We start from the raw sequence: 13,254 nt of genomic DNA, 5'->3' as shown, positions 1-13,254 counted from the left end.
AGACATGTACTGCATGTTTTATATCAAATTAATGATGGCAAAGTAGAATATGAGGGAGTTAAAGTAGAAATATGTCATTAAATCGTCTGTAGTTGTGAAAATTAATGTCTGGATTCTTGAAGGCAGGATGGCAAACAGTGAATATTAATGTTGAATCATCACATATTATATATTTTTTACTGTATTAGCACTAAAGAGAAGCTAAATCAGTCAAAATTTTAGTCAGCAGAGTATTATTTGCAGCTGCACTGTGTAACTAGCACATAAAAGACTGAAAAAACTGACACTTTATAGTAAATAATCTGAATTTTGACCTGAAATTGTGCAGATTACAGAGAGATTAACTGCACCTTTTATTTTAAATTAACGATGCCATAAGTAGAATATGAAGGTGTTAAAGTAGAAATATGTCATTAAATCACCTGTAATTGTGTAAAATTAATGTTTACATTCTTGGATGGAGGATTTTAAAATGTTAAAATCAATACTGAACCCTGATATATTGCTGTTGGTTGCATTTGCACTGAAAGCTGAACTGTGGACACACGAGGTGTGGGTGTGAGTTAGTTTTCCTTTATTCCTCCTCCTCACTAGACTATTTGAAATAGAGCTGTACATTCTACATATATTCCAAGCACAAAATCGTTGTCAACAGGTGCCTTTGACGCACTGAAATAATTTTTTGTCACAGTGCAAGAAAAAAACCAAAGTGTGCAGGTCAAGGCTGAGATGATGCAAGTGGAAGGGGAGGAGTGGGAAGGAGGTACCTTGTGAGAAAACGCTATAAATTGCCATCTGCCATCGTGGATCATATTAAAAGCCCCTCAAACGCCCTCGAATAACGTCCGATTCCTAATTTCTGTCTATTTTTTTTTTATTTCTAAACAAGCATGGATAACAAGTCCCTGTCTGACCAGCTCTGTGATGCCTCAGCTACTGGAGACCTAGAAACAGTGCTGCATTTACTGGAAAACGGAGCACCAGTCAATGGACGCAACAGATTCAACAGAACCCCGCTGCAGGTCGGTGAAAAAACGTTTGGGATTCGCTTGTATTAAAGTAAAAGTTGTTGATTTTCTTGGTTTGTCTGGCTGGCTGAGAGGCTCTCTGACTTCCTTGTTTGTGCTGCTGCTGCTGCTGCTGCTGCAGTGTGCATGGCAGAAGGCCTGAGCACATGTGATCCTTAAATATCTGTCAGCTTTTGCTCATCTTTATGCAAAATTGAATCGTCTAAATAGATAAATAGATTTTAAATGTGTTTTTTAGATGAAGAAATGTGAGGTTGGCAGGTGTGTGTGTGTGTGTGTGTGTGTGTGTGTGTGTTGTTGTTGTTTTCTAACTCTGCAGCAAAAGTGATCAAAGTCGGTCAAAGCAGCTAAAAAAAGTTCCTTAAAATACATAATTTCGCTGGAATGAATTATTTAATGTCGAATTCTAACGACTTTTGGCCTATTTTTTATTATTTTGTGTGTGTTTTTCAGAGAGCAAACAATCTTCTTCTTTTAAAAAAAAAAGTACTTTCACTTTCAGAAGTGATGCAGCATGTGAGACATTTTTACATTTAAGCCCGAGATTCAGAGCTAATAAAGAAAAATAGCCGTTTTGCTGTAATTGTATACGTTGTGAGGAATGAAAGAGCAAGTGTGATGTGTGAGGCCACTGGAGGGAGAACAAGGAGCAACAAAATGGAGGTGGTGATGAGGAAATGGTGGCTGAGGGTGGACTGTCAGCTGCTAAAACCTGCATAGATGCGCACACGCCCAGGAGTGTGGCGTTTTTCACCGAGGCCAGGGCGACTGTAGGAATTATTTAACGCTAAAATGACAACAACATCATCAGCTCGAGCTAAAATGAAGCTCTGGTGGTTCATGTTGACGAGAATCGAGGCTGTGCATGTTTACTGGAACATGTAGAAACACATTTAGCTGAACAGTGAGGATGGAAGTGACTGTCTTTAAGCTCTTCGGTGACTTGGATGCATTTAAATGGCCAGTTATTGTAAATATTACAAGCTGCAGAATATGAGGCTGATCATTAACAGAAGCCTGAATGTGAATTTCTCCAGTGAGGGATCAATACAGTTTATCTTATCTGTGCTTTTTTAAATTTATTTTCTCTTGCAAATTTTGCACTCTGTGTTCATGTTTCCTATGATTTGGGTGTTTCTAAATTATTCCTGCACTGACTGAACACTTTTGTTCTTTTGGAGCTGTTGTAACGCTGAACTTTCTCCACTGTGGGATCAATAAAGTTTATCTTTATCTTATTAAGCTGCTAATAATAATGATTAGGTCTTTAAATTATTACTGCAGCAGCATCGTTTTTAGTGTCCTGATGTTAAAAGTGAACACACAAATGCATGAACTGTATTATCACACATGCTCAGGAATTCAGTTCAGCTCATCTCTCATAATTAAAATTAACAATCAGTAGCTTTGATATAGTTAAATAAAGGATTGAAATGAGCAGACTGAGGCAGCAGCAGCATCAATAAAGTAAAAGTAGAATCTGGCAGCAGTAAAAAAAAAAAAAATATAATAATAATAATAAAAATACTGCGATTATCATCACAGTAACAGGATTCTGTATTTGAAGAGTTTATTTGCAAAAACAGAAAACTGCATTTTTGTAGAGTTTCAGAAAACTATTTTTTGTTTGTTTACTTCAGATAAAATAAATCAAACTGAAGTTGAGTGGATTTTACAAAAACAGAGACAACTGAAGTCTGATTATATGGTCTCAGGTGGGTTTTCTGAAGGTCTGTGTCGATGGAGTTTCCTGTTTCTGCAAATGAACTCTTCACTTGCATCACAGCAAATATTACTCTAAAAGTCGTTGCTGCATAGTCACAAAAAAAAAGTCATTATTATCTCACTCTGAACATTTTAATTGTGAAAATCTCCGTCACACCAGATATTTCCATGTGCGTTTTTCTATTTTAACTCATTTTTTAAAAACACAGTTTAATCCAAACACTGGTTGAAATTAAAATGCTCAAAGTGAACCGAACACAGAATTGAAGTATGAACCTAAAGCTGTTGAACTGAACCACTTTATTGTCCCTGAACTGGTTTCTGCCACATGCTTCTCTCTCTTAGGGTGGAGCTCCTTATTTGCATTGAAAGGACATAAAAGAATTAGTAACGGATGACGTCGGTATTAAAAAACTAACTGCAACTGACTTTTAACAGGCAGAGCTGATGGATCTGTGTCATTTTTGCTGATTATTTCCCTCTAAAATCACTCGCTGTGGCTCTAAGTCTGCGTATAACAGCAGCAGTGCAGCAAACACACACAAACTCTGAGTAATGATGTGAGATACAGCCTCCCTCGTTGGATGAAACACTGATTTTTTGCTGCACTGGTTTCACTTTATGCTCCCTGATGGTTGTGAAAATCCCCTTCCAGCTTGTTTATTTGCACATCAGCTCCACACATGCTCACTTGGGTTTTTTTTTACCAAAAGTTTTCCAACAAGAATCAGAATTCCTCCATCATATAAATCATCACACGGATCAGAGCTCCTGTCAGCTCGAGCCACAAGTGAAACTAAAGCGATGTCTGATCAGAGTGAGTGTGTTTGAGGCATCCTGAGAACACGAGACTTCACTGTGGTGAAAGCAGAGGACCTGTTTTTTTTGTTTGTCCCCGTTTGAACTCCCTCCATCACAGCCTTCAGTCAGCACATGGTGACGATAGTGTGGTTGCTCGGTGCAGTATGACTGTAGGTCAGTGTGTTGTTGTGCTGTGTCTGCTGGATTCCTGTCAGAGGGGGGGTTCATGTTCATTTCCTCTCAATCAATTCATCCTTATATGCAAGTTAAGCTCGGGGAGGAAAATGAGGTCCAGGCTGCAGGTCTTCCAGGATGTTCTGGAGAACCTGGAAATGGCAAAAAAAAAAAAATCAAAGAGAAAACTCACGTTGTGGAAAAGCTGTCCAGGACACATTACAGGTGATTTCAGGCTCTCTGTGCTGAGTGTTGAGCATCTATTAAAGAGAGAAATGGATCAAAGTTAAATGGATTTAGATGTAAAACAATAGTAATAATCCAAAATACACACTCATGAAGACGAGCTGTTAATTCAAACTGAAAACGACCGATGAATGTTTGCAGATCCACAGCAACCTGCTGCATGAAAGCAGATGTTCTTAGATGTTCCCACAAAAAAGTGGAGATGGTTTTTTAAAATAAGGGGACTTGCATCAGTGTCAAGACTCATCTGCACAGAAAGTTTAGTCAGTCTGTAAACCTTGTGTTCATGTCTCTTGGATTGTTCAAAAGAGCTCCAAAGTTTAAAACAGTTTGAAAGAGAAAATAAATGGAATTAAGTGTAAATACAGCAGTGAAGGGCTCACTCAGTCTATGACAAAAAACAAAACATCACAGGAACTGCTTCTGAGTTATTAGAGGTTCTTTAACGTCCCCAGAGGTTTATTATTATTATTATTGTTATTATTATGCACTAATGCTGAAAACTGCAGCCATTTTTAAACTAACTTTATTTCCTGCTGCTTTTAATTGGGCGTTTTAGTTTTCTAAAGTCTGATCTAATCTGTACTTAAATACACTTTTCTCCCCTTTAGCTGTATTTTTTTATGTATTTTCTTGTGTACTTTATCATTAACCTATGTTATGTTATTCTCTTTCTGCTGTTTCAGTAAAGTGTGTGTTCTCTGTTGGACTTGTCTGCACACTTTTCCTTTTATTAATTTTTATTCTGCTGTATTTTGTGTTTTTATTTCAGTAAAGCGTTTTAAATACGGTCTGTGTGCCCCGGTGCTCTGTCCGGTACCATGCTGGCTGACACGGCAGCTCTACTCATTGATTATGAGTTTAATTATGAATTATTGGAGGTATCAGGCCCGAGCAGAATCATCTGAGTTGGCTTTGCGCCTGTACATGTACAGCTTCCCCTTCATCATCATCATCATCATCATCATCATCATCATCATCATCTTCACCTCTTTGTTCTCCTCCTGCTGCTCCCAGGTGGTGAAGTGGGGCTGCACTCCGGTCGTGGAGGCCCTGCTCCAAGCCGGGGCGGACGTCACCGTGCGCGACCCGGTGCTCGACCTCACCGTGATGCACGACGCGGCCCGCGCAGGATTCCGGGATTCGGTGCGCGCGCTGCTGAACTACGAGGCGGACGTGAACGCGGTGGACCAGCTCGGGAACCTGCCGCTGCACCTGGCCGCCGCGGAGGGGAACCTGGAGGTGGTCCAGCTGCTGGTAGGACTCACCGGGAACCCCGGGGCCGCCAACGGCGCCGGTCTGAGCGCCCGGCAGCTCGCCGCAAGCAAAGGGAAAATGGAAACCGCGCAGTGCATCGACCAGTATCTGGCCCAGAGTGAGTAGCTCAACCCCGACAGGTCAAACTGAGTCACTGAACCCCCGATGTCCAAGAGTCAGTGAATGCAACTGCAGCGCCCGAGTGCGCGTGAAAGCAGCATTAGGTGACGCCGTGTGGAGCAGCAGCCAGTCAGCGGCCTGGCCCGGCCCGGCCCGGCCCGGCCCGGCCCGGCGACCAGCAACAGGAAAGAAAAAGCGACAAACCTCCAAACATAAACAGGAGCTGAAGTTGAGTTTGTTGCCTCCAGCTGTTTGTTGGACTTTTTTTTTTCCTCTGAGATTTTTAAGCGTCGGGATCCACGTGAGCGTCTCCACAGACGGACCGCGGCGCGCGCTGTGACGCACAAAACAGCACAGTGGTAACTCCATTAATTACTTCTGTTAATTAGAAGTTATCCCAGATATGGAGACAGGAGTTAATGTTAAATAACACCGTGTGGATTTCCTGGCCTCAGACAGGTGAGCTGCAGGTAAAACATGAGAACCAACTGAATCCTGAAGCTCAGTCACAGCTGGACGTTATTTCACTGAAGTAAAAAATAGTTTCCTGTCACATCTTTTGCTTCTTTTTTTCATTTTACTATCCAGTAATAACATTACTGTGCACAGAGCCTGACCTGTCGAATCATTAAATCCAAAAAGATGACAACAAATAGCTGAGGAAAAATATTAAAAAGCACATTTTATTGCACCAGAACTTGTTGAAATTTGATCAACTCTGGACAGAAGTTTCAGTGTTGGAATCATGAATAAGCTGCACGTTTTGCCTTTAGGTGCATTTTTCCCCTTCAAATACTCTCCAGCGTTGTTTTTCTTGGTATAATTTGAACCTCTATGCACCTGTATGAGTCAGCTGATTTGCAGCATTGGCTGTAAAATGAGACATCAACGTGTCCGGCTGCTTCATTCTCCTACTGCAGGAGTTTCAAACTCTTTGCTGCAGCATCACATTAGAATTCCTGAAATCCAGTTTTTCTTTTCTTCTCCAGCCTCATCTGGCCTCCTCTAGGAACAAAAAGGCTGCACTGGAAGTCCATTCTGTTTATTCCTTTATTATTATTATAACTTTTAGCTTCATATGAAATTTCTTAATGCAATTTTGAAAAATGCTAAGAGCCGGTGTGAGAATCAGAAGTGAAACCTGCTGTGGCTTTGAGCTCACTTCGCCTTCTGTGTGTGTGTGTCCTCTTTCATTTATATTCCAGTGAACTGTTGCTGTTCTTGACTCAGGCGTTACTTTTTCTGCTTTTGCTCTCACTCTGTGCGCGTCCCTGACTGTGTCCTCCTGATCTCACTTCGTCAGCTCAAAGTTTCATTCATTCATTCAAACGCACACTTCTGTGGCTCTTCTCTTGTGTTGCACTGCTCCGCTGTTCTTTGTGTCAGCTCCTTAGTTGTTTGCATGAGTGAACATGTATTAAAAAAACACATCTGAATGAAAGCAGGAAAAACAGGTTTGTGACTGTCGCTGTTTGGAAACGGTTTTATTTTTTTTAAACTTTGCACTGCCATTCAAACAGGAGTTAGTCAGCTAAAGGCACCAGGTCACGATCAGGAGAGTCATGAATGTGGGCAAATGGAAACTCTGAACATCTTGGAGTGGAGCTAAAAAAAAACCAAAAGCCATAATTTATTCAGGATGCTGCTGTAGTGCGGAGACTTCAGGAATACTTTGCTCAACGTTACAGGTACATTTTTGGTTATTTAGGTCACCAAAGTTCAAAAATGTTCCAGGAAAAGAGATGCTGGAGAGAATTTGAAGGGAAAAATGCGGCTAAAGGCAAAACATGCAGCTTATTCATGATTTCAACACTGAAAATTCTGTCTAGAGTTGATTAAATTTCAGCAACTTATGGTGCAACAAAATGTGTTTTTATTGTTTCTGGGGGGGGCCTTTGCCATAGTTTTTTTTTAATATTTAATGGTTGGAGAGGTCAGGTTCAGTGGATAATAACGTCACTGCTGCTGTTAAATGGAAAAATATCGCTGATAAAATGAAACAAAACAAGAAGATGTGACAGAAAATGTTCAGTGAACAAATCTGACTTTTACAGTAAAATGATGACAAATGATTCAACTGTAGGATTTAAACTAGAAACCTTTCACCTGTCTGGGGTGAGGGAAAGTGTGCAGTCGTAGACTTATTTAACGTTTTTGTCCTGATCCATCCTGTCTCCATGTTGGGGATCATCTGAACAGTCGCTGTGTTGTTTTGTGCGTAAATGCGCGCACCTTGTTCCACTTTGGAGACGCGCACATGGACCCTGCTGCTGTTTGCTCTTATTTAATAAACTCAGAGGAAAAACTACTTCAAACAGATGGAAGCAGCAAATAAAGTTAATTCCCTGCTTAAGATGTTAAAGTCTGCGAGTTTCTCCGTCCGCTAACAAACTGCGTCTTTTGCTCTCCGGACGCGCAGCTGCTTTGCGTTCACATACAGCTGGACATCAGAGTTTAAATGAATGACCTGGACCTACCCATGTGATAGATTCTGATATATAAATATACATGATAGAGGGCCTCAGTGCTCGGTGCTGCCGGTGTGTCACGTTAACGGAGCGCGTGGAGCTGCTGCAGGCCGCGGCGCCACAAAGTCCTCGACATTATGGATTTTTTCCTATTTTTAATCCAGTCGGTGTGTTTTTCTTTTCAACCCACGCAACCACAAAACCAACACGCGCTCCCCCGTGGCCATGGAAACGGGCGCAGATATTTGAACACCTGTCTTCCTCGAGCTGCCTTGTCTGCACAACCACAGCTGCTTTTCATCCGAACCGTCGTAACGTGCAAGTACACACAGCTTTGGGTCGAAGCACAAGCGTGTCTCCTCACCGAATATCTGAGACCTGAAAAACAAAAAAAAGGTGAATCAGGTGTGATGTTTACACAGATTCCAGCCTGTGGTGTTGTTTGGATGTTTCTGCGGAACCTTCGTGTTTGGACTAACGTGATGTTCTGACAGGTTCTATAGAATAAATGAAGGAATTAACTGTTTTTCATTGATCCTATAAGCTACAGTCTTTAAAATGTCACCCTCACTGATAAAATAAAAGTTCTTTAGAGTCTCCAGGAAGGAGCTGCGGTCACCAATCACCATCTGATCACAATATGTCAAAACAAACAGCAAGAAAAGCAGCTAGTCCACCCTGTCAGGTGGGCTTGCTGTCAGACATTTTTGGCTAAAGTCATCATCTAAGAAGCCCATGCTGGATTGATTATTGAAGTGGACTAGATGCTGTTCTTCGAATATATTTTTGAGTTTCTGAGCAGTGGTTTGAAGCTCCACTGAAGAAAAACTGAAGATGATGGCAATGATTACACCAGCTGGTCTCTTAAAGGTGTCATCAGCTCATGATGATGACAGGAGAAAAACCCAAACATCATTATATAAAGAAAAGAAAAAAAAGAATTAATTATTTTAAACAAGAACTTGGTAAGAATAAAGTGGAGAATGAAGTGAGCAGACATAACCAGCCAAAGAAAATGGAATAAAAAAAAAGAAAACTAGACCTTGTGCTGATTTGTGTGGACATTTGTAATAACACACAAACTTTTTCTTGTTATTTTAACATGTTAATGAAAACTTAGTGATTCTGATGAGGACACCAGAAGGCACTTTACTGGCCAAGGCCGCGGAGCAGCGAACACGAAGCAGAGGCTCTTTAAATATTTCCACTTGCCAAACAGTGAGTGCAGCTCTGACTGATTCATTCACATTTCATGAGTACAGCCTGAAGGATGGTTGCAAAAGAAACGCCTCCATCTAAACAAGAACATTGCACATATCATATAAGCCTATGAACACTAGAGAACTGACTACATTACTGCCCACAGTCAACCCACATGTCAGGCCTGGTGATGCTAGACAACGCTGAGATGTCACAGGAGACACACTTCTGCTCGGACAGAAAATTGTGCGCATGTGCACGTGTGATCCCATGAAAGCAGCTGTGGACGGATAGAAAGCCTGGAGACGCATCTTTAGCGTGAAAAACGACGTCAGTTTTCGGCACAGAAACTATTTAAATGGAACAGAGCAGGTGGGAAAAAAGAAATAAAATAAGTTTTATCCGTTTTTGGCTCAGCACCTATTGCGCCTCCATTCATAACGAAACCACAGCGAAACGTTTTCTGAGCAGATGTCTGATGTTGGGGATGCTGTCAGTCACTATGTTGGTGAACTGCAGGTTCTAAAACGAACGGCTGGTTTGATTTGGGGCGGAGCGCAGGAGGCCGCGGTGCAGCCGGAGGTCACCGAGCAAAGCCTCAAGTTCCGCTCATGTTTCTCTTTTTCTATATAAATGCGTCACAAATAAAGAAAGTGTCCTGAAGACTGAAAGAATCCTGTTTATTCATCTTTTAACCAATCGGAAAAAATTCACTGCTACTTCGAGATCAGATTAAATCAACTTTTTTTTTTTTAGTTCAAAACAACGAAATGCAGTTTGGCGCCGAACCAGAAGAGCAGCAACGTGTGAAATGTCCAAATGGAGCAGCTTTAAAGGCGAAATATGGAGCACGGGCAGTTTTATATCGGTCTCTAGGATAAATAAGATAAGATAGAACTTTATTAAGCTTGAAATTCTTGCGCCAACATGAGAATAAATGCAGGTAGCTCAATTTATGTGGAGTTTAAATCGTGAATTTGTCAATTAATCTGATTAATTCTCCAAATAAATACCACAGCAGGACCTTAACGCCAATATTTACACTTTTTAGCTTATTTAAAAAGGTTAATCATTCATTTTTATTGGAAAACACTTCGGCAGCAGTTTTAAATGTGCTGCACGAATAACTTGAAACGACTAAAAATAAAAAATAGAGGGAGCTAAATTGGAATATAGAAGAATAACAACGATACCGAGACAGTCCAGTAATATGGCGCATGATCATCATACTGAAACCGAAATTGAACGTTACCAGTGAGAACGTGATATTGTCTCAGAGTTCAACAGAAAACGTTTAAAAACACTAAAAAAAACCAAAAACGAATCGAGCCTGAATGATGAGGCCTCAGAGGGTCAGAACACAGAAGGTGTTTCTAAACGTCTCCTGGCACAAAGAAGAACAGCAAAACTGTCACGTTTGAGACGTTTCTTACTTTATTTTATTAATTTTATATAAAAATGTGTTTATTCCTGTCTTTAAAGATCCATTTTATTGTTTTAATCGGTATTCTGAGAGACGCAAGATATAAATATAGATTAAACGAAATGTAATAAAAGTGAAACATGCATGTATGTGGAGTCTCAACGCAGGAATCGACGTTTTAAATGAATGTAAACACCTTAAAGTGTCAGAACAATTCGTCTCTTCTGCCGTTTTCATGACTTTCAACCCTTTAAACTACGAGTCTTCTGTTTCCTCACTTTGGAGCAAAAACAGAAAAGCGGCCGCTGTGCGCTCCTGCTGCGTAAACATGGATGGTTATAGCGCCGGACCGCGTTTCTGCGCCGTTAACGAGGCCTTGTGCGAGTCGTTGGCCCGTGGAGGAGGGAGAGTGTGGGAAAGAGGTGGGCCGGATGTTTTCACCTCATAAGGAAAAGAGGGAGCAGTCAGGGGAGGAGAGACGGAGGCAGGAGGAGGCAGGAGGAGGCCGGAGGAGGCCGGCTTGGGCGCGACGCGACGCATTATCCCGTTAAATTCCACTGCAGGCCGAGACTCGTGATAAAAACCATCAGGCTTGTTTTGTCTTTAGTGAGGCGGTGCAAATTAATGACATTAAATCTGATTTCTTTCTCTCTTCACAGACTAGAGCAAGAGGAAGAACACAAAGAAGAGGATTTTATTTTCATCCTTCTTATGCTTTTGCTTTTGTCTTTCTACAAATATTTTAACACCGTTTTCTAGATTTTTTTTTTAAATGTCTCGTTTCACGTAACATTTATGAAATGCTCCAATTAGAGGCACACATGTACCAGTTTAAATCCATACTTTGGAGACCAAGCATACATGTACAGGTAAAAAAAAAGAAAGATAAAAGAAAGAGATGCTACTTTGGAACACCAAAAAGCACAATAATTGGTTCACATCTGATTAGAAAGGTGAACTCACACGTTCTAATTCTAGTGCAACCACAGTACATGTTCCACTTTTAAAAATCTTCTAAAAGGTCAGTTTTCTGTTAAAACTTTAAGAGTATATTCATGTTTATTACTGTGATAATAGAGTTATTGGTGGTTTAACACGTAAATTAATATCCATCCGACTGTATTAATCAAACCAGAGCATTATCATCTGTGTAAAGCTTTATTACTGTTGCCTTACGTTACATTTTACAGGCATAACTAATGAAATGAGCATTGCTAAGCGTATACTGTGCCACATTTAGAGGGACTGGAGATATTGGTAGTTCAGTCAGAACTCATGCGATCAGTCAATCACACTCATTTGGGGAGTTTCACTACTGCAGCTACGTGTCATTCACAGAAATGGGACTTCCTCTGCGCCTTGTCTTGGAAAACACAAAAGAGTCAGCGTTTTATTGTGCCAGCAGACGCTTTGTCAGAGTCAAAGTGGACAAAGACATGATGCTATTTTAAGAAAAGCTAAGAAAAGTGTGGATGAAAGTCCAACGTGTGACTTGAATGAAGCTAATAAATGAGTTCAAGGTCACACGGTGAGGTCACGTCGACGCAGGTTCGAGTAGCGGAGATAACCACGTGATGCTAAAGCTTATTTTCAGTAGACTTTTTGGATTGATTCTGGATAATGAAGTCTAATAATACTGCCGCAGATCCTGTACATAATGTCGGGCAGTATTCCTACATTAGTTTGGTATCCGTTATTCGAAAACAAATCTTTAAAGCTGGTTTGTTTGTCTGACACACATCAGACCACAAAGACATGTAATAAACACAACAGGTGCACTACTGTGGGTGAGATAAAAGACTGAACGGAGCGTTTCTTTCCCTTAAGCTCACACGGTCGGGTTCATCCGTTATTGGTCAAAGTAGTCGAGATGATCGTGTTACTCTGAAGTAGATTTACATTTTTGGACTGAGACTGGACAAAGAAGTGAAATGACATGATAAAATCGTGGTTTCCTGTTGTGTCAGTTTTACAGGAAGTCTGGTTAAGCAACAACTCAGGCTTAAGCCGGACAGTTAACCTGATCTGAGCCGGTTAGTTTCCCCTCTTTAAGTAACTGAGCGTGGGCTGCGTTAGATTTGTCTCAAAAGGAACCAAAATAATCTGAAAGTAAGTCAGGCTAACTGAAATAAGTCTGGCTTTTATGGTCAGTTTGCTTTACGGAAACAGGCCCTCAGATGTGCAGAACAAACACACTACAAACTTCCCCACTGTGGGATTAAGACGGGCTTCTCCTAAACATCTGTCAAACCCGAGGAAACGTTGTGAAGTCAGAGAGCTAACATCATGTCAGAAACAAAACTCCTAAAGTCACAGGGATGAAAAAAAGGTACAAAAGTTCAGCTATAAATATCTGTGAAACTCGGCAGCTTTGATGTATTCAGTTCTTTATTATAACCAAAGGAATCCACGTGTTTGACGTCTGTGGAGCAGCGAGTCGATGATCTTTTCTATTACCTGGAACTATAATGAAAACACTTTTTTTAATTTACTATGTTTTGTATGATTTCTAAACTTGGATGTGTTCAAGAACAGCTGTGAAAATATAAAGACCTTTACTTCCACTAAGACCTAAGTGTCTGTGTAGGAACTGGCTAACCGGTACTTATTGACATAATCCTGCTGCTACCACTGTGAGCTATTCGGGAATCGGTAGCAGCACTCGACCAGGTTTATGTGCTTCCTAGAGCTGCTTCTGATGCTACCGTTAGCTTTGACCGTCTGCCCACAAGACGAAGAAACTGCAACACTGAGGGACGTTCGGCGATGGTGGAAACTAATCTGAAACCAGTAAACAAGGATTTGTGCGAGT

The 13,254-nt window shown here is 40.9% G+C and overlaps 1 protein-coding gene across 2 annotated transcripts in view; it reads left to right on the top strand.

Moving 5' to 3' along the window:
- cdkn2c (cyclin-dependent kinase inhibitor 2C (p18, inhibits CDK4)) overlaps positions 1-13,006 on the top strand; it is a 14,511-nt gene extending 1,505 nt beyond the window's left edge. The window contains exons 2-4 of one of the 2 annotated variants that reach the window (XM_008299503.1): positions 890-1,022; positions 4,992-5,349; positions 11,102-13,006. In XM_008299503.1, the coding sequence (XP_008297725.1) occupies positions 891-1,022; positions 4,992-5,349; positions 11,102-11,106 (495 nt within the window). In that variant the 5' untranslated portion in view covers position 890 and the 3' untranslated portion in view covers positions 11,107-13,006. Of the gene's footprint in view, positions 1-821; positions 1,023-4,991; positions 5,350-11,101 lie in introns of those variants that run through there. The other variant, XM_008299502.1, reaches the window with a different exon arrangement.
- Positions 13,007-13,254: the final 248 nt, after the last annotated feature.

Source organism: Stegastes partitus, unplaced genomic scaffold (genome assembly GCF_000690725.1).
Source record: "Stegastes partitus isolate 25-593 unplaced genomic scaffold, Stegastes_partitus-1.0.2 Scaffold1426, whole genome shotgun sequence".
In the NCBI taxonomy this organism is placed as follows: domain Eukaryota; kingdom Metazoa; phylum Chordata; class Actinopteri; family Pomacentridae; genus Stegastes; species Stegastes partitus.
The sequence above is the reverse complement of the archived record's forward strand: the minus strand, read 5'-3'. Positions and strand labels throughout refer to the sequence as shown.